The sequence below is a fragment of the Meleagris gallopavo genome, chromosome 1 (assembly GCF_905368555.1).
Source record: "Meleagris gallopavo chromosome 1, MGAL_WU_HG_1.1, whole genome shotgun sequence".
NCBI lineage: Eukaryota > Metazoa > Chordata > Aves > Galliformes > Phasianidae > Meleagris > Meleagris gallopavo.
In genome coordinates this window covers 176,740,042-176,757,354 of record NC_139404.1, presented here as the reverse complement: position 1 = coordinate 176,757,354, position 17,313 = coordinate 176,740,042, and the positions used below count along the sequence as shown (strand labels likewise).

Here is a 17,313-nt window from a genome sequence, read left to right as displayed (position 1 = left end):
TTGGCTTGGTGTGGCTATCAGAACCACTGAATAACAGAGATAATGTAGTAAAAAGCACCACTAAGTACACCCTGATTTCTGTAGGAAAACTAGTTATTTACCAGAGGATGGTGGTCAGTGGCTATATGTCCAAGTGGAGCCTGGTGACAAGTGGCACCCCCAGGGGGTCCGTTTGGGGCATGTGCTCTTTAACATCTTTATCAATTACACAGACCATGGGATCTAATGCACCCTCAAAAATTTGCAGACATTGCCAAACTGAGAGGTGTGGTTGATGCAACAGAAAGAAGGGAAGCCATCCAGAAAGACCTGGACAGGCTTGAGAAGTGGGCCCATGTCAATCTAATGAGATTCGACAAGGCCAAGTGCAGACTGTTGCACTTGGGTTGGAGCAATCCCAGGTATGTGTACAGACTCGGAGAAGAACTTACTGAGAGCAGCCCTGTGGAGAAGAACTAGGTTATTGTGGTGGACAAAATGCTGAGCATGAGCCAGTGGTGTGCGCTTGCAGCCCAGAAGGCCAGCAGCATCCTGGGCTGCATCAGAAGGGAGTGGTCAGGAAGGGAGAGGAAGGGGATTGTCCCCATCTACTCTGCTCTCATGAGGCCTCATCTGGAGTACTGTGTCCAAATCTGGGGCCCCCAGCACAAGAAAATTGTGGAGCAATTGAAACAGGTCCAGAGGAGGGCCACAAAGGTGATCAGAGGGCTAGGGCACCTCCCCTATGAAGACAGGCTGAGGGAGCTGGGCTTGTTCAGCCTGGGGAAGAGAAGGCTGGGGAGGTGAAGAGACCTCATTGTGGCCTTCCAGTACTTAAAGGGAGCTCATAAACAGGAGAGAAACCAACTTTTTACACAAGTAGGTAGTGACAGGACAAGGGAGAATGACTTTAAACAAAAAATAGGAGATTTAGGTTAGATAATGGGGAGATTTTTCAGTGAGAGACTAGTGAGGTCATGAAAAAGGTTGCCCATGCTAGTTTTGTTATTGCAAACTGTTCAAGAAACTCCAGCAGCAAAGATGATTTCAGTGAGCATATAGTTATTCTTCATCAGAAGATGCTGTGTTACGATTTGAGAAGAAATACCAAAGTCACAAAAGATACTGCCTTTTTTGAAGAAATCAAACTCTTAACAGGAAAATTCTGGCCAATTTCAAACCTATGTTTGTAGAAGAAAAGCCTCTAAGTAAAATCAGAAGAAGCTAAACAGATGATGTTGAAATTCCCTTAAGAGTGCTTATTCATCTTCAAGCAAACTCATGGGAAACCACAAATATCACTTGACTGCTGATGCCTACCTAGTAGAATGCTGAAAGTGCCATCATTCTCTGCTTGTATTTTTTCAGACCTGAGGTTTTTTTACACATGCACGCATTTCTTTATTTCTACGCACTTACAAAATGGGTAAACTCTGGCACCACATTCAACCCACAATCCCCTGGGAAACTGTTCTTAAGGGCATAGGTACAGAACAGAACTGGCAGTTCTTTGAGCACATCCTTCTGAGAGCACAACAGCTCTTTATCCCACAAGGGGAGGCAGGCAACCGTTGGGGCTGTGCAAGGATCTGCAAGCTTAAACTGAGAGAAAAGAGCAAAATGTACAAGAAGCAGAAGCAGGATTGTGTAGCCTGAGAGGAATACAGGGCTGATGTCCACCTGTGTAGAGAGAGGATTAGGAAAGCCAGGGCACAGATGGAGCTGAACTTGGTGAGGAATGTGAAAGATAACAGCAGGTTCTACAGGTACGTAGGCAGGAGGAGACTGGCCAAGGAGAGTGTTGCCCCTCTGAGAAAAGGTAATGGGGAGCTGGCTTCCTCAGATGTAGAAAAAGCTGAGGTACTCAATGAGTGCTTTGCCTCAGTCTGCACGGGTGGTCAGGCTTCCTGTGTCTGCCAGGACCATGAGCCTCTAGGTGAGGGTGTGGGGAGTGGTTTCTGTCCCACTGTAACACTGAAACAAGTCTGAGTCCTCCTCATGAAATTGAACATGTGTAAGTCCATGGGGCCGGATGATATCCATCCTAGGGTTCTGAAAGAGATGGCTGATGTGGTTGTCGAGCCACTCTCTATCATATTTGAAAAATCATGGCTGTCCAGTGAAGTCCCCAGTGACTGGAAAAAGGAAAACGTTACTTCCAGTTTAAGAATGGGAACTGCCCGGGGAACTACAGGCTGGTGAACCTCGCTTCTGTGCCTGGGAAGATCACGGAGCAGATCCTCCTACGAACTATGTTAAGGCACGTATGAGATAAAGAAGTGATTTGGGACAGCCAGCGTGGCTTCATTGAGGGCAGATCATGCCTGACCAATCTGGTAGCCTTCTATGATGGAATGACGGCTTCGGCAGATGGGGGAAGGGTGGTGGATGTCATCTACCTGGGCTTCTGCAAGGCCTTTGACACGATCCCTCACCACATCCTTCTCTCTAAATTGGAAAGGTGTGGATTTGAAGGACGGACTGTTTGATGGATTAGGAATTGGCTGGCTGGACGCAGCCAAAGGGTTGTGATCAAGGGTTCTGTGTCGGGAAGGCCGGTCACAAGCGGTGTTCCTCAGGGGTTGGTCCTGGGACCAGTGCTCTTCAACATCTTCATCAGTGACATAGACAATGGCATCGAGTCCACCCTCAGCAAGTTTGCAGATGACATCAAGCTGGGAGGAAGGGAAGCCATCCAGAGAGACCTGGACAGGCTGGAGAGTGGGCCCATGAGAACTTAATGAGGTTCAACAAGGCAAAGTGCAGGGTGCTGCACTTGGGTCGGGGCAATCCCACGTGTTTGTACAAATTGGGGCAAGATGTGGAGAGCAGCTCTGCAGAGAAGGACTTGGGGGTCCGAGTAGATGAGAAAATGGACATGAGCGAGCAGTGTGCGGTTGCAGCCCAGAAGGCCAACTGTGTTCTGGGCTGCATTAAAAAAGGGGTGATCAGCAGGAGAGGGAGGTGATTGTCCTGTACTCAGCTCTTGTGAGGCCCCATCTGCAGTACTGCATCCAGGCCTGGGGCCCCCAGTACAGGAAGGACGTGGAGCTCTTGGAGCGGGTCCAGAGGAGGGCCACTAAGATGATCAGAGGGCTGGAGCTCCTCTCCTATGAGGAAAGGTTGAGGGAACTGGGCTTGTTTAGCTTGGAGAAGAGGGCTCCAGGGGGACCTCACTGTGGCCTTCCAGTACTTGAAGGAAGCATATAAACAGAAGGGGGAACGGCTGTTTACGAGGATGGATAGTGATAGGACAAGGGGGAATGGTTTTAAACTGAGACAGGGGAGATTTAGGTTAGATATAAGGAGGAAGATTTCCACTCAGAGGGTGGTGACACACTGTAACAAGTTGCCCAAGGAGGTTGTGGATGCCCCAATCCTTGGAGGCATTCAAGGCCAGGCTGGATGTGGCTCTGGGCAGCCTGGGCTCTAGGCAGGGTTGGCAACCCCTGCCAACATAGCAGGGGAGTTGAAACTAGGTGGTCTTTAAGGTCCTTTTCAACCCAGACCATTCTATGTTTCTGTGATTCTATGATGTCTCTGGGATCAGTGTTTCTCTGCAGCTTGATTCCAACTCTGTTTCGTAATTCATCTTTTGAGATGCTTGAAAATATGTGCAGCAAACAGCTGAAACTTCCATTGCAATAAGGTATAATTAGAGCTAACCTATTATTCATGCTAAAGGTGGTTTTTAATCTTCTGTGGTGGACAGTATACTTTCTCTGGTTCTGTCCAAAGTTCATATGCTGCGCGGAAGATGAGCAACCTTGAACTGACCTGTTGAAAGAGTTTAATCTGTCTTTTTGGAATTAAATTATCCTAGTGTTTTGCCATTAGGGAGGTGTACCAAAATAGCATTATCTAAATTAAATGAGATATATGCTAAAACAAAACAGGATGATCTAAGGTCTTTGTGAATTTTTGTATGTGTATAGTCACATGATAGGCAATTGAAGATGGGATCCTTTCTACAGATCTTAAAGAGGAAGTCAGTCTTTGGCAGTCCAGCAAAGGAAATATTTTATAATGAGCGTCTCCCTCACTTTCTTCTTCATAGACTTATTTGGCATATAATTCATGTTCTCCATAGATCTAAGTGCTGTGATTTAAATAACACAGACATTTCAATAATGTATAGTATTAATTTTAGTAACGCTGATTCACATGCAATAGTCTGCTTCTTGAATAAGGGTCAATAAGCTGTCAAGTAACTCAGTTATTCAGTGCTTCAAAGTTCTTTTCAAATGGGTAATATAGGTAAAGCTCAACTAGATAACCAACAACAATACAATAAAGTTGATAGTATGCTACTTTGTTTCTGGGAATTATGTGCATCTAAGTCCAGGATTCTGCAAGATTTATCATTTCATCTAAATAGGATATAACCCTTTTTAAAATACTGCAGAGCTGACAAGTGGAAAAAAAATTGAGGATTTGAGGATTGTGCGTTCTAATCTTAGTATGTCTAGAAAAGATACTTACTTAGTTACAGAATTGTGGATTTGAGCTTGGCATCTTTTCAGACATTTCTGCAGAGTAGTTCGTTAAATATGTTATTAAATGCTTAGTTGATTTTTACATTTATGTGCAAATGCTACAGATACTGAAAAGAGCCTAAATACTGATGCTTTAAACTACCTAGAAATGCTTATATATGAAAATCTCATAACTAGTTAAGAAATTACAACCAAAATTAAGTTTACATTGTCAGCTATTTATTTCATACTGATGTATGAAATTGTGCATAGAAAATCTGGTAACAAAGCACAAGTTTTTATGACCATTTTTTGTTAGTTGCAACTTCCTAATTGCATGCTGTTTTGCAAAGGGACCTCATAAAGTTATCATAGGTTGGTAAGTAGTATACATTGTATTGACAGAAAAAAGTGATATTTTTTTAGTATGTGTAAAATTTTATATCCCAGTTAACTACTTTGCATAATAATCTTCTTTGACAAGCTTTCAGGTTTGTGCTTCACAGAGCTGTTATCTCCTGCACTGCAGCTCTGACAGTGGCCTACCGTATTAAAATATGGCATCTTTTCAGCTTTGACAGCTATGTTAGAGTTTGCTTTTGCTTTTGACTGCATCCTTTGGCAATGCATGATGAATCTCTCTAGGAACTAACCCAAAGTGTTGGCTTCCTTGTGGCTTTCTTTTGAGGATTTATTCACTGATGAATTGGAATATCATGTCAAAATGGAACAAATAAAGAACAGGATATCTTAAATATCCTGTAGAATTTATCATTCTCAAAAATCTGTTAACACAGGAGATGTGTTGCTAATGAGGGAAAACAGTGCTTTTCCACAAAGCAGGTTGGTTAGTACAAATGGAAGCCATCTTCAGAGGGATTTTGAAGTGCCTGCGTTTTCCTGAGAGAGTACAATATGCTTTGACAGTTACAAACAAAATTTGTTATGGAGTGTCCCTGACATCAAATTGAGCTATGACAGCTTTTGTTAACAAGCTGAGATTGGCACAGTGCAGTTGTTTAGGCCACGTTTTCTTATTTAGTAGTCTGGTGTTACATTTTTGAGCTGCAGATGACTATTACAATTTCTGTTACTGTAAGATATTCTTTCACTGATTAAAGGAGGAAAGGGGAAGTTAAGGTAGAAAGGAACATATTAAAACCAGGAAAGTCCCTTATGAAATATTTAATAGGCTGTCTCACTGCAGAAGCATCAAGTGAAGGCTGTTGTCTGTGCTGAGGGAAAACAGATCCATGTTTTCCAGACAAATGCATGCAGAAAAGCTGAAGAGTCAGTTTTTGTGGGATGCTGTGAGTGGAAGAATCTGGCTGTGTGGATGTAGTTTCCAAGTAGAGCTTGGTTGTATATGTATCTTCTGGATATGTATTTACAGTTATGTATTACTGTGAATACTGTGAATATTACTGTACGTATTACTGTGAATTTTGATACTTCTCACAGCGTTCCTACAGCTGAAAATGTTGAGTGCTAGAGATGCACTAAAGAGGAGGTTATTATGTTTATCTTCTGTCTATCTGTAGGAGAACATTGATAGTGTTTGAATTTTGCATACAGGTTATGCTGAATCTGAAATTTTTAGTTCATGTAGGGCTAATTTCTAACACGGTAATAATATAAAATTGAAATGTCAAACCTTATCTGTGCTTTGACAAGTCTTCATTAGCTTTGCTTTCTTCAGTATTAATTCCTCTGTTATGTCTTTGCAGAGGTTTCAAACAATTCTTTATACAAAGACTACACTGACTATTGCAAATACGGGATGATGGCAACTGAAGGTGCTGAAATTACAAGCACAAAAGGAGGAAAGCTGATAAATATGCTTCTTATTAACCTGAGAGAATAATAAATTTAGAAAGCTTTAAGAACAAGCAGGAACTGAGTAACTGAATTGGGGGTAGGGAGGAGAAGAAAGAAAAGAACTTAAGATCTGAAATACTGAGTAGGATAAGTTTAGAAGATTTAGAAAGTAAGCTGTATTTGCATGGTAAAGTAATAAAAGGTTCTTCAGCAGAAGACATGGAAGGAAGCAGGATTCACAATCTCCCTGTTACACAGACAGAAGGGAGTCTATTTTAATGGTAATTCCAGCAAGACCCAAGGCTGGATGCTTTGCATCTCTTTTCATAAGGATGGTGATGGTTATTGTGAAATCAGAGAATGGGGGTGATAGAAACAAGAGTGTGGAAAAGATGGCTATTGAACACAAATCAGTAAAGAGGAAGGGGGCGGAGGAAGGCAGCATAATGACATGGATGGAACACAGCTTCAGAGGCCTCACTTCTGGTATTGCAAGTTTGTTGCTGTTCATAACTAGATGAAGTGGTTATGGATAACAGTTGCAGTTCTTGCAGAGAACAGTGAGTCTGCTATGTTGCTTGAAGGAAGGGAGAGGTAATCAAGTACAGCCTTTGCGTCGTAAAAAACAAAACAAAACAAAAAAACCTATTTACTTTTAGGGTGGAACATTTACATTGTATAAAAGATGTTATTCTTTGAGATAACAAGGGGCTGGTGGAGACTCTGGAAGTAGTTCTATTTCACAGCTTCTTGATGTGTGGGTGTACTCAACTTGCAGTAATTGAAGTAGCTGCCACTGGCAGAATCAGACCAGGTCATTGGTAGCTTGCTTGTGTTAGTCTGCAGGCAGGCCAGTGAAGCATGTTTCTGCAGTGAATAACTCTGTAGGGCTGGATCTGAAAGATCTGAGGAAGCTCTGTTGACATTTAGCTTGTCTGAGGTGCAGGCTTGGAAGAACTACTGTATCATCCTGCCAGTAAGCTGTGGTGTACGTGCTCAGATGCTTAATTCTCCTTCCAGTTGGATGTGGAAAACTGAAGTCTAGAGTTTAAATAAAGGATGGATTTGGGTCTGGATTTTGTTTGGCAGCCATGATTTTATGTTGATTTAGCAGACACTAGCAACTTCTTTCATTTCTGGTTCAAATTCCAAGTTGGAGAGACATCATAAAATGCTGTTTAAGTGATTTCTCATAGAGTATTGGTCTCAGGTTACTCTAACACAGGTTAGGTCCTGTGTTAAAACCTTGCTGAAGAATATAATCAATTACCTGTATAGCTGTAATCAAATGACCTGCACAAAATTTTTCCTTAAAATGACTAAGAGCTAATCTCTTAGAATTGCTTACAGCTCCAGAGGCTTCCACCTAGTCATGTTTGAACTGGTGTACCTGGTGTTACAGAAGAAATCCTGAATGGTTTAGAATTTACATGTACCTTTTCATTCAAAATGATGAGGCTAGCAGCTGTATTAAGCAGTGCTTATTCATGAACCTCAAGTTCCAAGAACAGGAATGTTGGCCAAACCTGTATGATTCTGGTGTTGATACTGGACATATCAGACAACTAGTGTCTTTTGTTTTCTCATCCACAATGGTCTGTCAGTTAAGGCCCACTTCTTGGTCACATCTTCAAAGGTAGCGTGGGTGCTACGCTCTGTTAGTTTGGGATTTTGTTGTTCACTGTGGAGATTAAGTTGTTCGAATGAACTCAGCCTGTTTTGCCAAAGGGGAACACTTTTTTCCATAATTCAAGGAAAATATTAACAATTGAATCAGAACCATAACCTTAAAATAAAAAGTTACGTTCTAGGTATGCACAGAATACCAAGGGCCTAATTAAAATATGTCCTAAAGAAAGAGCTTTTATGTTGCTATAAAAAGGCATTTTGTTTTCCCTTTGTCGGAATCGACGAGAGCTTGAAGCAACCAAAAGTTTCCTGATAAGTGGATTGTGTTAAGTATTACAAAGACATTAACAAAAACAAAACAAAACAAAACAAAACAAACAAAAAAAAAAAGCACTGAATTTCCTGAAGAATTTTGCTTATGATGATGCAGAAAGACAAGCCTATGCTTCAGTGGTAGAAATCTTCAGAGATGTAACGATCTTCTATCAACATCTGAAGTTTTATGAAGATAGATTTTCTATCCTTCGTAGAGGCGTCCTTCGTCAAGAAGTCCTGCAGTCAGTGATTTAAAAATAAATAAAAGTTTTTCAGAGTTTTATTCTCGAGGGCTGAATTTAGAACTTTTGTCCCTCCCTATTTAGTTTTCACTACTCATTATTTTTTCATCAGTCATGGTGATGCTTGACTGTAGAATGGAAAATTTCTTTCCTGATTTTCTTTTTTCCTCTAGTGTAACAGCAGTGTCGTCTTCAATTTTACTCTCCATAATTTAGCAGTCAAGAAAAATGTAAATTTTTTCCATTTTGTAGGCCGTATAGTCAGCTAGTGTACCTGATTGGTGGTAGAGTACTTTTACTAGCTTTAGTCTTAAAAAGTGGATGCTGCAATGAATGGCACTTGGAAGGCTCAGCTGAAGAGAAGTGGTGCTGAGCTGTCTCTGCGACAAAAAAAAAAAAGTATGGTAAGACTTTGATGCCACATACAGTAATGAGAAATACGGCCATCAGAGATACTAGCAAGAAATTTTCTGTGTTTTAACCAGTACTTTGAAGTCATTGCACATGCTGGTAACCTTCAGGATTACAATTTCCTTCAGAGCAGTGTATTTAACTTTCAGATTAGTTACACTGTAAGGATGATTGCTTACTTTGGCTCTTGGCTTTTGCACTGCTTATTGTGTGTTAATTATATTCTTTGTTCTGTTGTTGTGGGATCTGAGTTATAACTTTAAAAAATCAACTGAAAACACAGTTATTATGTACAGTGTATTCTGTAATTTTATTGCTTTGACATTGCTAGCAAATTCAATTCTTTAGCAGAATTTGTAGCATTGCAAGTTAAAATTCCTCAGTAACTTTTTGCTTTGAAAAATGCTGTCTGCAGCAGTTTCCACTTGTATTCACATTTTTAGTGATTTTGAAATTGGTATCTGATTCAGTGAAATTCAGAACACCAAATTCTTCCCTAATAGACAACAGCACAAGACAGATAATTGAAATTACTGAGTAGTATTTCAAATGATATTTCAATATTCTGTATACCAGAGGAAGTACATATTATTTATTGGATTTCCTTATTTAGCAGAAGTACAGAAGTTTGCATGTGGTAGACAGCATACCTCAGCAGAGCAAGTGCTTGGAAAATTTAAGTTCTGGTCTCAGTGGTACTCTGATATTTGGGAGATCGTAAAAACAGGAGAAGTGCCTTAGATTAGTAATCTGTGTAGATGTTATCTTGTCCCTCCAGTGTTTAATATAGACAGTTTCTTCATATTCTCATAGTGTTCTCCTGTGCAAAAGTAGCACAATTCTAGAAATGCGTGGACAATTGTGCATTAGCACAATTATGGAGATTTAAGCGTCAACTTGAACAGACACCAGATTTGAGGTAGTTTCAATACATTATGTTCTCAAATAGGCTATGTAATAGCTGCAGTATTCATCTTTTAATGCATTTAGTACTTTAGAATATCTTTTCCAATTTGCTTGAGAGAGGATCAGATTATTGAAGAGTGTAGTTCTCATTATGATGACCTTAGAGTTACAACTTCGTAGCAAATGCAGATGAGAAAAACCAACCCGCCTAATGTGAGCACAAAAAGTAAGATGCGTTGAATACAGATCTTACACAAATTGAATTTGTAAACTTAGAGCTTAACAGTCTCAGAACTTGTAATAGTTTACTTTCTAGTTGCTTTTTTTTTTTTTTTAAGAAACTCTTCAATTCTTACATCATCATCTTGTGTTCTTAAAAACGAATGAGTTGTCAAAGTGGTTTGTTGTGCTAACATGAATGAAAGTATTAATAGAAATAAGATACTTGAAGATAGGAAATGTTTTAGTGCATAGTGCTGCCTAGCTTACAATTTCTGCTTGTCATTGTCTGGATACCTAGCATTCTGAGAATATGTAACTGAACAATTTCATTCCAAGACAATGTTTCTGCAGGGGTCTGTCTGAAAAACAAATTATGTAATTTTTCTGACTGTTTATTCAGGAATTTGATAAGCATAGATTCGAGCATAGTGTTTTGTGAGAGATGCAGATATCACATGAAACCAGAGTTGTGCAGGAAAGATCTTCAGGTAAAAATGTCTCGAAATACAGTGTATTATGCAACCTGAATTTTTCTAAAGCCCCAATTGTTAGCCATTGTTTTCAATATTTAACTCTTAACTGTGATATCTCTCTGTCAAAATTACTTTGTTCCTAATGTTTAAAATCTGTTTTCAGGCTGCAAGCTGCTATATAAACAAGACTTTGCAAGACGGTTAGGACTGAGATGTGTTACTTGTAATTACTGCTCACAGCTGTGCAAAAAGGGAGCAACTAAGGAACTTGATGGTGTAGTGAGAGATTTCTGCAGTGAAGAGTGCTGTAAAAAATTTCAGGACTGGTACTACAAGGCAAGTAACTCAGAATTTTTGAAAAGAGCTCCGAAGGTTAAAAAAAATAAAATAAAATAATCAAATATGCACATGTGAGGATATCTCAAGGCTTGTGCAGCAAGTATGGCTTACTTCAGCAAAGCATTTGCTACACAAAAAGCAGATGTATTAATTTCATCATTTGAGTTTTGTTAGAACTTAGAGCAGAGTTTCTACCATCTGATTTATTGATTCATTTGGCAAGGAAGTCTTGTACAGAAAAAAATCTACTATGTACTTTACAGTCACAATTTTTCCCCCTCAACTGATACCATATTTTTCTTGTCAAAGTTATTTAAATGTGTATTCAGGATGTTGAAAACAATGTTAGTAGCAGCTGGATGATAACTTGAGTTGAGTGATGATAAACTAGGTTGGTGGTTCTTCGTCTTCCTGTTTTTGTTTCCACTTTTGCCTTTTCCCTTCTACCACAGTATGAACTGCAGGGCCTTTGATTTTACATTATTTCACAGTGGAAATGATGGCAAGGGGAAAAGCAAGGCCAAATGGATTTCTAATAAAAGTTTAAGTCAAATGTGATGGCACCTATTTCTAAATCTCTGGACGTTTAATTACCTTGTGAAGCACAATCAGCAAAGAATTCACATTAAGTAGTGTTCTGTTTTATTTTTTGAAAGAAAGAAGGGTGAGATTGGACTGGATTTAACCTGTGATTAGAAACGTGGATAAAATATTTGATCTCTGGTGTGAACATCCTGGAAAGCTACGCTGATAATATCAAGCCAAGAACAACACTTGTGGATGCAGTAGCAAAAAGAAACGATACAAAATTCATCACCTTACCAAGACTCTTGGCACAGCCTGAAAGGCAATAAAAAGCTAGAATTGTTAGAGGGCTAGATTCTAGTCCTGTAATTCAAGATGATCTACCTACCATGATAGAACTGAGTCTGAAGACGTATCTGATACTTTGGAATGGCATGTTCCAGAAGTGTTACCACCCAACATTGTAAAGTCTTCATTTTGAGTTATGTACATAGCGTCCTTGTAGGAATTCCTGAAAGAAAACTACTGAAGACCAGAATCTTCTCTCTCATGTGCAAAAACAGGGTGAAAACCTTGGCTGCAAAGTTCTTAGACGTACTAAAATGTCATTCCATGCAATAATACTTAATCAGTACACCTTAAAACTTGAGGTTTGGGATAAAATTTGACCCTGCTTAAAAAGTGCCTTCTAATAGAGAATCTAATAAAGCTGTTGTATGCTTTAGAGATCTCTTAGGGATTCAACAAATAATAGTCTGGGGTTGAGTGTACCCAACTAGTTTCATATGCTGTAAACTGATATGGAAGTTTGTACTGTGATTCAGATTTTTGAAAACACTTCAAATTATCCTTCAGATCTATGGGATAAAGCAGTAATTTAATTGGCCCATTAAAGTGTGCTTTAGAAATGCTGTTGGTACTTTGGTACAGGAAAATCAGACGTGCTCTGGAAAGGTAATTTAAGCACAGTTAACTTTTGGTACTCTAGAGGATACTGAAGTGTTACATGTTTTTGTGCTTGCTAGTGGAACTGTTGGTTAATTTTTTATTTTTTTTTTCCCAAATACTTCTTAGTCTTTGCCTAATTCAGTTCTGATTATAAGAGTTTGGAATTTACTACACAAAGAAGACCTGTAATCGGTTTGGTATGTGTATTTTGCTAGAATTGTCCTTTTTTCCATTACATTCTTGTGGGTAACTTTCACCTCTTTTATAACAGTCACTCCAGATATGTTGAGTTTTTCAGTACATGGTTAGTGAACATTCTTGCCTAACCATACGTAAATAATGATTAAAATACAGGAATACAGATGAGATATAGATCCCTCCCTCAACTTGTACTTCATTTGCTGTTTTGTCTTAACTTCTTAAAAGAATAGATATCTGTGTATGAGCTTTGTCTCATTTATGCAATGTCTAGTGTTATTTTGGAGTTGCAATAAATGTGTACATGAAGAGAAATAAGTAGTAATAGCTTAGTAATATTTTAACATTAGCGCTGTGTTCATTAAACAAGTGTTTGTCTCCATCTTCTTTGTCTATTTTTTTTTTTTCTGGACACATTTTTCTCACATAATTATCTGTAAAACATCTTAACTTTTGAAAATATTTAATTAGTTATGTGAGAGCTTCCCTAAGCGACAAAGTTCTCATCAGAGAAGGCTAGAAAAAGTTATCAGTGGTAGAAGCGCATCAGACTTATCTAGAAGTAATCTTCAACTTAATATTGCGTGATTGAAATGTTGAAGAAGAGTTCAACCATCACCATCCGGTGAACGACAGCTGAAATTATCAGTTGGTGCCAAATTCTGAGGAAGTTTCTGTAGTATGGCGTACAGTGCACTTCTAAGAATAGAATTAAAACTTCTGGTGTCCTCCGGAAGCTCTAATCACAATGGGAGCTAATCTTGTAAACTCAAATTGCATGCTGTAGTTAGGATGATAATTTCTGTCATTTTTCAGATGTCAGTATAAATATTTTAGCCTGTTTGATGGTGATATTGATCATTTGTTGTTTCTCATACTAGAGAACTGAAAGTACCTTTGAAAAAGAATATTCTGTATGCAGAGAACTGCGGAAGTCTGTTTCTTGTAGTTTATGTTGTGAAATTTATGTTTTGCTGAAAGTACCACAGCTGAAGTGCAAATGTAAATCATTCAGGTCTACAGTGGAATAGTGATTGGACTTGAATGTGTTTGGTAATAATTGCATATTCAGTAGAGGTCAGAGGTCTGTACCTGAGACTAAATGTGAAAGTGGGGAGCACAAGCGAAATTATTATAGCTAGTGAGCTGCAGATACCATAATGGGCAACCGTTGTAAGATTGGAAATAGTGCAGCCAGTATTAATCTGAATGGTAAAGGCAACAAGACAACCTTGTGGAATTCCTCCTGTCCAAATTCAACCATTGTATAGTTAGGCATCTCAATTTCAATGAGGTACGCTTTTAGATCACTTGATCTCCTTTCTCTTATAGTCAGTCACTCTCTGGAAGCACCTCTTGCTTCTTGCTTAATGTAGATTGAACCAGAGTAGCTCAAAATAGATAGCTAAGATAATGTCAAATGAGTGTCAGTCCATGTCACTGGAGAACATTGGGAATGGGTCACTGAAGAATTAAAGAGCTCTACATGTAAGATGTTAGATTTTGAACCAACTCTGGGGCAAACAGTGTTGATTTATACATTTTTAGATTGGTGCTGGTAATTTGAACTTGTTGAAGTCAGACCTCGGGAAAGAATTGTACCAAAAACCAGACATGAGTGGAGAAGGCGTTAAGTGTGGATAGAGCACAGAAAGAAGGTCTTGAAAGTAGGCATTTTGGGAGTTTCAGTTCACGTACAGTTGTCAGTGTTCTAAATGAAAAGAAATGGAAAGGGTATAGAAGGAAAAGAGCAGAACATCCTGAATTCAGTTTTCCTTTCAGTAATTTCATTGTCGAAGAAGTTGACAGAGTAAGCAAATAGTATAGGAAACTTCAGTGCATGAAGAAGTTCATAGTATTGACTACAGAAATCATTATGTAAATATTTAGAATTAGCATACTAAACGTAGAGATGAGAACTAAAGTATCCTCACTGAGGAATATTGGGCTTGCTAAGGAATGGTGATTTGCCATCTTGAAGCTAAATACCATAGTTGCAGCCACTGAGAGACAGTAATTGGCTTATTCAAAAACTTGAATGAAAGAGCAAACAAAGGAGGGGGGAGAAAACAATTAGTAGCTACAAACTACAAGTAGTTCCTGCATTTTACATTATTTAGCACCTTTTTTTCTTCATAGGACAGAGAGAACAGAGAAGTGGTGCTTTGTTAGTGAAGCTGTGTGCAGCAGTTCAGGATAAGTGGACTTTTCCATGTGTGGGTCAGCAGTCATTCTTAATGATTACTGTTCGATGGGCTTGAAATGTTTTTTTTTTTTTTTTTTTTTTTAAAGTAAATTATATAATTTTATTTTTTCCCACCAGTATTTCAGCTTTTTGGTGGCTTTGGAAAGATGCATTTGCACTGAAGGTGCAAATTCACCATTTCCCTAACTGATAAACCTAGGATATTCTGGCAACACTTTACACTCTCACTTCCATGAGTGCAATTTACTTGCTCTTTTGTCCTTCTGAGAACGTCTTATGCTGCAAAATTCTGCTGCTGCTCAGCATCAGCAGAAAGTCAAAGTGACAAATGTAACAAAGTGAGGGAGGAATGGGGTGTTGCAGGTCTCTGACCTTCTACCATGCAGGTGCATGAGCACTACTGCTGGTGCCTGCACCACAGAAAGGGAAAAGTGTCACCTCCCCTTCCAGTGGCACCTTTAATTGCTTTATTTGTTTGAATTGCTGCCAGACAGATTAAAACATACATATTTCCTTCAAATAAACATGTATTAATAAGTATATTTTATATATATATAAATGAAATATACTTGAATCTTCTTATATTGTTAGAAACAAGTCTCTCATTTTATCATTTTAAATATTTGAAAATGACAACTGAGATCTGAATTTCCCGCATTGCCAGGAAATGGGGCTGAACTGGTCAAGTACAGAGAAGGAATTCAGGTTTAATTAGTTTTTAAATGTGAAGCTATTGGCCTGTTGACACTCATTTGGAGTTGAGAGAACTACAGTTAGACCACTTTTTTAGCCATCAGAGCCATGTGCCTAACTCCAGTGTTGTCTGTGGTTTTACATAATAATGTTTTGTGTTGCATACAATTTCCCTCTTCCTCTCCTGGCTATACTATTAGATTGAATTATTTTGGATTCCTAAGCATCCATAAAGCATTTATTTTTTTCCACTTAGTTTTAAAGACCACTTTGGGATGGAGGTTGAAAGCAAATACGAAGGGGAGGAGCAATGCAAACAGCCCTTTCCTGCTGAAGATGGGGCTAGTGCTGTTCAGATAGATTATATCATGGCCGATTAAATTCAGTAGAACCAATTGAATAGAAAAATGTCTTTATTAGTGATGCCTCATGAAGTTATCCTCCAGCCTGGTGCAGCATACATTTCTTCAGTGTTTAGTTAGGAATGCAGAAGAACACAGTTTCGGAAAAGTAGTATTTCCTAACGTCCAGCCTGAAACTCCCCTGGAGCAACTTGAGGCCATTCCCTCTAGTCTTACTTAGTCCTAGTCCTCTAGTCCTATCCTGTTTAAATCGTAAGCAGAACAAAAAAAAAAAAGCTACAAAACTCTGGGGGGGGTAAGGGGACAGACAGCATGTGTCATGGGTTCAAGCAAGTCGTGAAGGAATCTCAGTTACTTTCTGCTCCTGTTTTGCAGAATGTTTCAGTGGAATTAATGAAAGCAATCGCGTACAATTTTTATTTTTCTTCTGAACGTATAGAAATGAACAGTTTTTAAGGACTTAATGTGTAAGTGGAACCAGCACACTCACTGTAGGCATTAAGCCCCAGGAAACAGTTGAAAGTGAAGTGATGACTGTGTTGGTCTACACAGGTTAGAGGGTCGTGTAAATATTGTAGGGCCTACACAAATGAGAATTAACTGTGTAGCAGTAACAGTGCTTTAGTACTTCTAAAAACGTAAGCTTTCAAAAAGTAAATGTAATTTTTTTACAAGTCTTTTCTTAAAATGTCCAAATCTTTTTTTTTTTTTTTTTTGCATTAAGGCTGCACGGTGTGACTGTTGTAAGTCACAAGGAACTCTCAGAGAGAAAGTGCAGTGGCGTGGAGAAATGAAACACTTTTGTGATCAGCACTGTTTGCTCCGTTTCTACTGTCAGCAAAATGAACCAAATCTGGCAACCCAAAAAGGACCGGAGAACTTACAATATGGTAAGTGCTGCTTTGTGCCTGCTAAACGGAAATAAAATACTTGTTTTAAACCAAAGATTGAAAACTGCTTCAGTTATTTATTCGATGTAACAAACTTGCTTGCGTTAGAGACCGCCCTTTTTATGTGATCATAAGGTATAACTTACTCATCTGCTCTGTATTTCTTAACCTTTATTTTGTTGCTCTTTTGAGAGTTGAAATGCTGTCTGTAATCGAACTCTTTCAAGATGACTTTTTATAGAAAGCAAACCTCTTTAGGTTATGCATCATTCTGGTCATGGGAATGCCAAGTGTTTTCCACTCTCATTGTGCTCCAGTTTGTTATTAGTTGCTCTGTGGGAACATTTCTCTTCAAAGCATATTTTGGTCACAGATAGCAGATATACACACCTGGAATTAAAAGGAAATAAGTGCAGTTATAAATAAAACAAAATGAAAGTGTCCAGGCATGGGCGATGTGTTGCTTTTTTGTTTTGTTGACAAGAGGTGCCTTTAGTTTTCTGGTGGGAGAAAAATGTGTGCTTATATGGAATCTAAATAACATGTTAGCATGCAAGTAAATCAACTTCTCATTTAATTATCACGGCTTATTTGTATGGTTGTTTTCATATTTGAATATTTTAGTATTTGCCTTCTGAATCAAGTTTTGCTTACAGCTGACTGTAGCATTGATTTGACTTTT

The 17,313-nt window shown here is 38.7% G+C and overlaps 1 protein-coding gene across 15 annotated transcripts in view; it reads left to right on the top strand.

The window, feature by feature from the left end:
• ZMYM2 (zinc finger MYM-type containing 2) overlaps positions 1-17,313 on the top strand; it is a 92,464-nt gene that overhangs the window by 56,819 nt on the left and 18,332 nt on the right. For all 15 annotated transcript variants that reach the window (XR_014881099.1, XM_085216219.1, XM_085216220.1 and 12 more), the window contains 2 exons: positions 10,634-10,806; positions 16,466-16,631. Coding sequence is in view for 14 of the 15 variants with exons in the window: in XM_085216219.1 (XP_085072345.1) it covers positions 10,634-10,806; positions 16,466-16,631 (339 nt within the window). In the remaining variant the exon portion in view is untranslated. The remainder of the gene's footprint in view (positions 1-10,633; positions 10,807-16,465; positions 16,632-17,313) is intronic.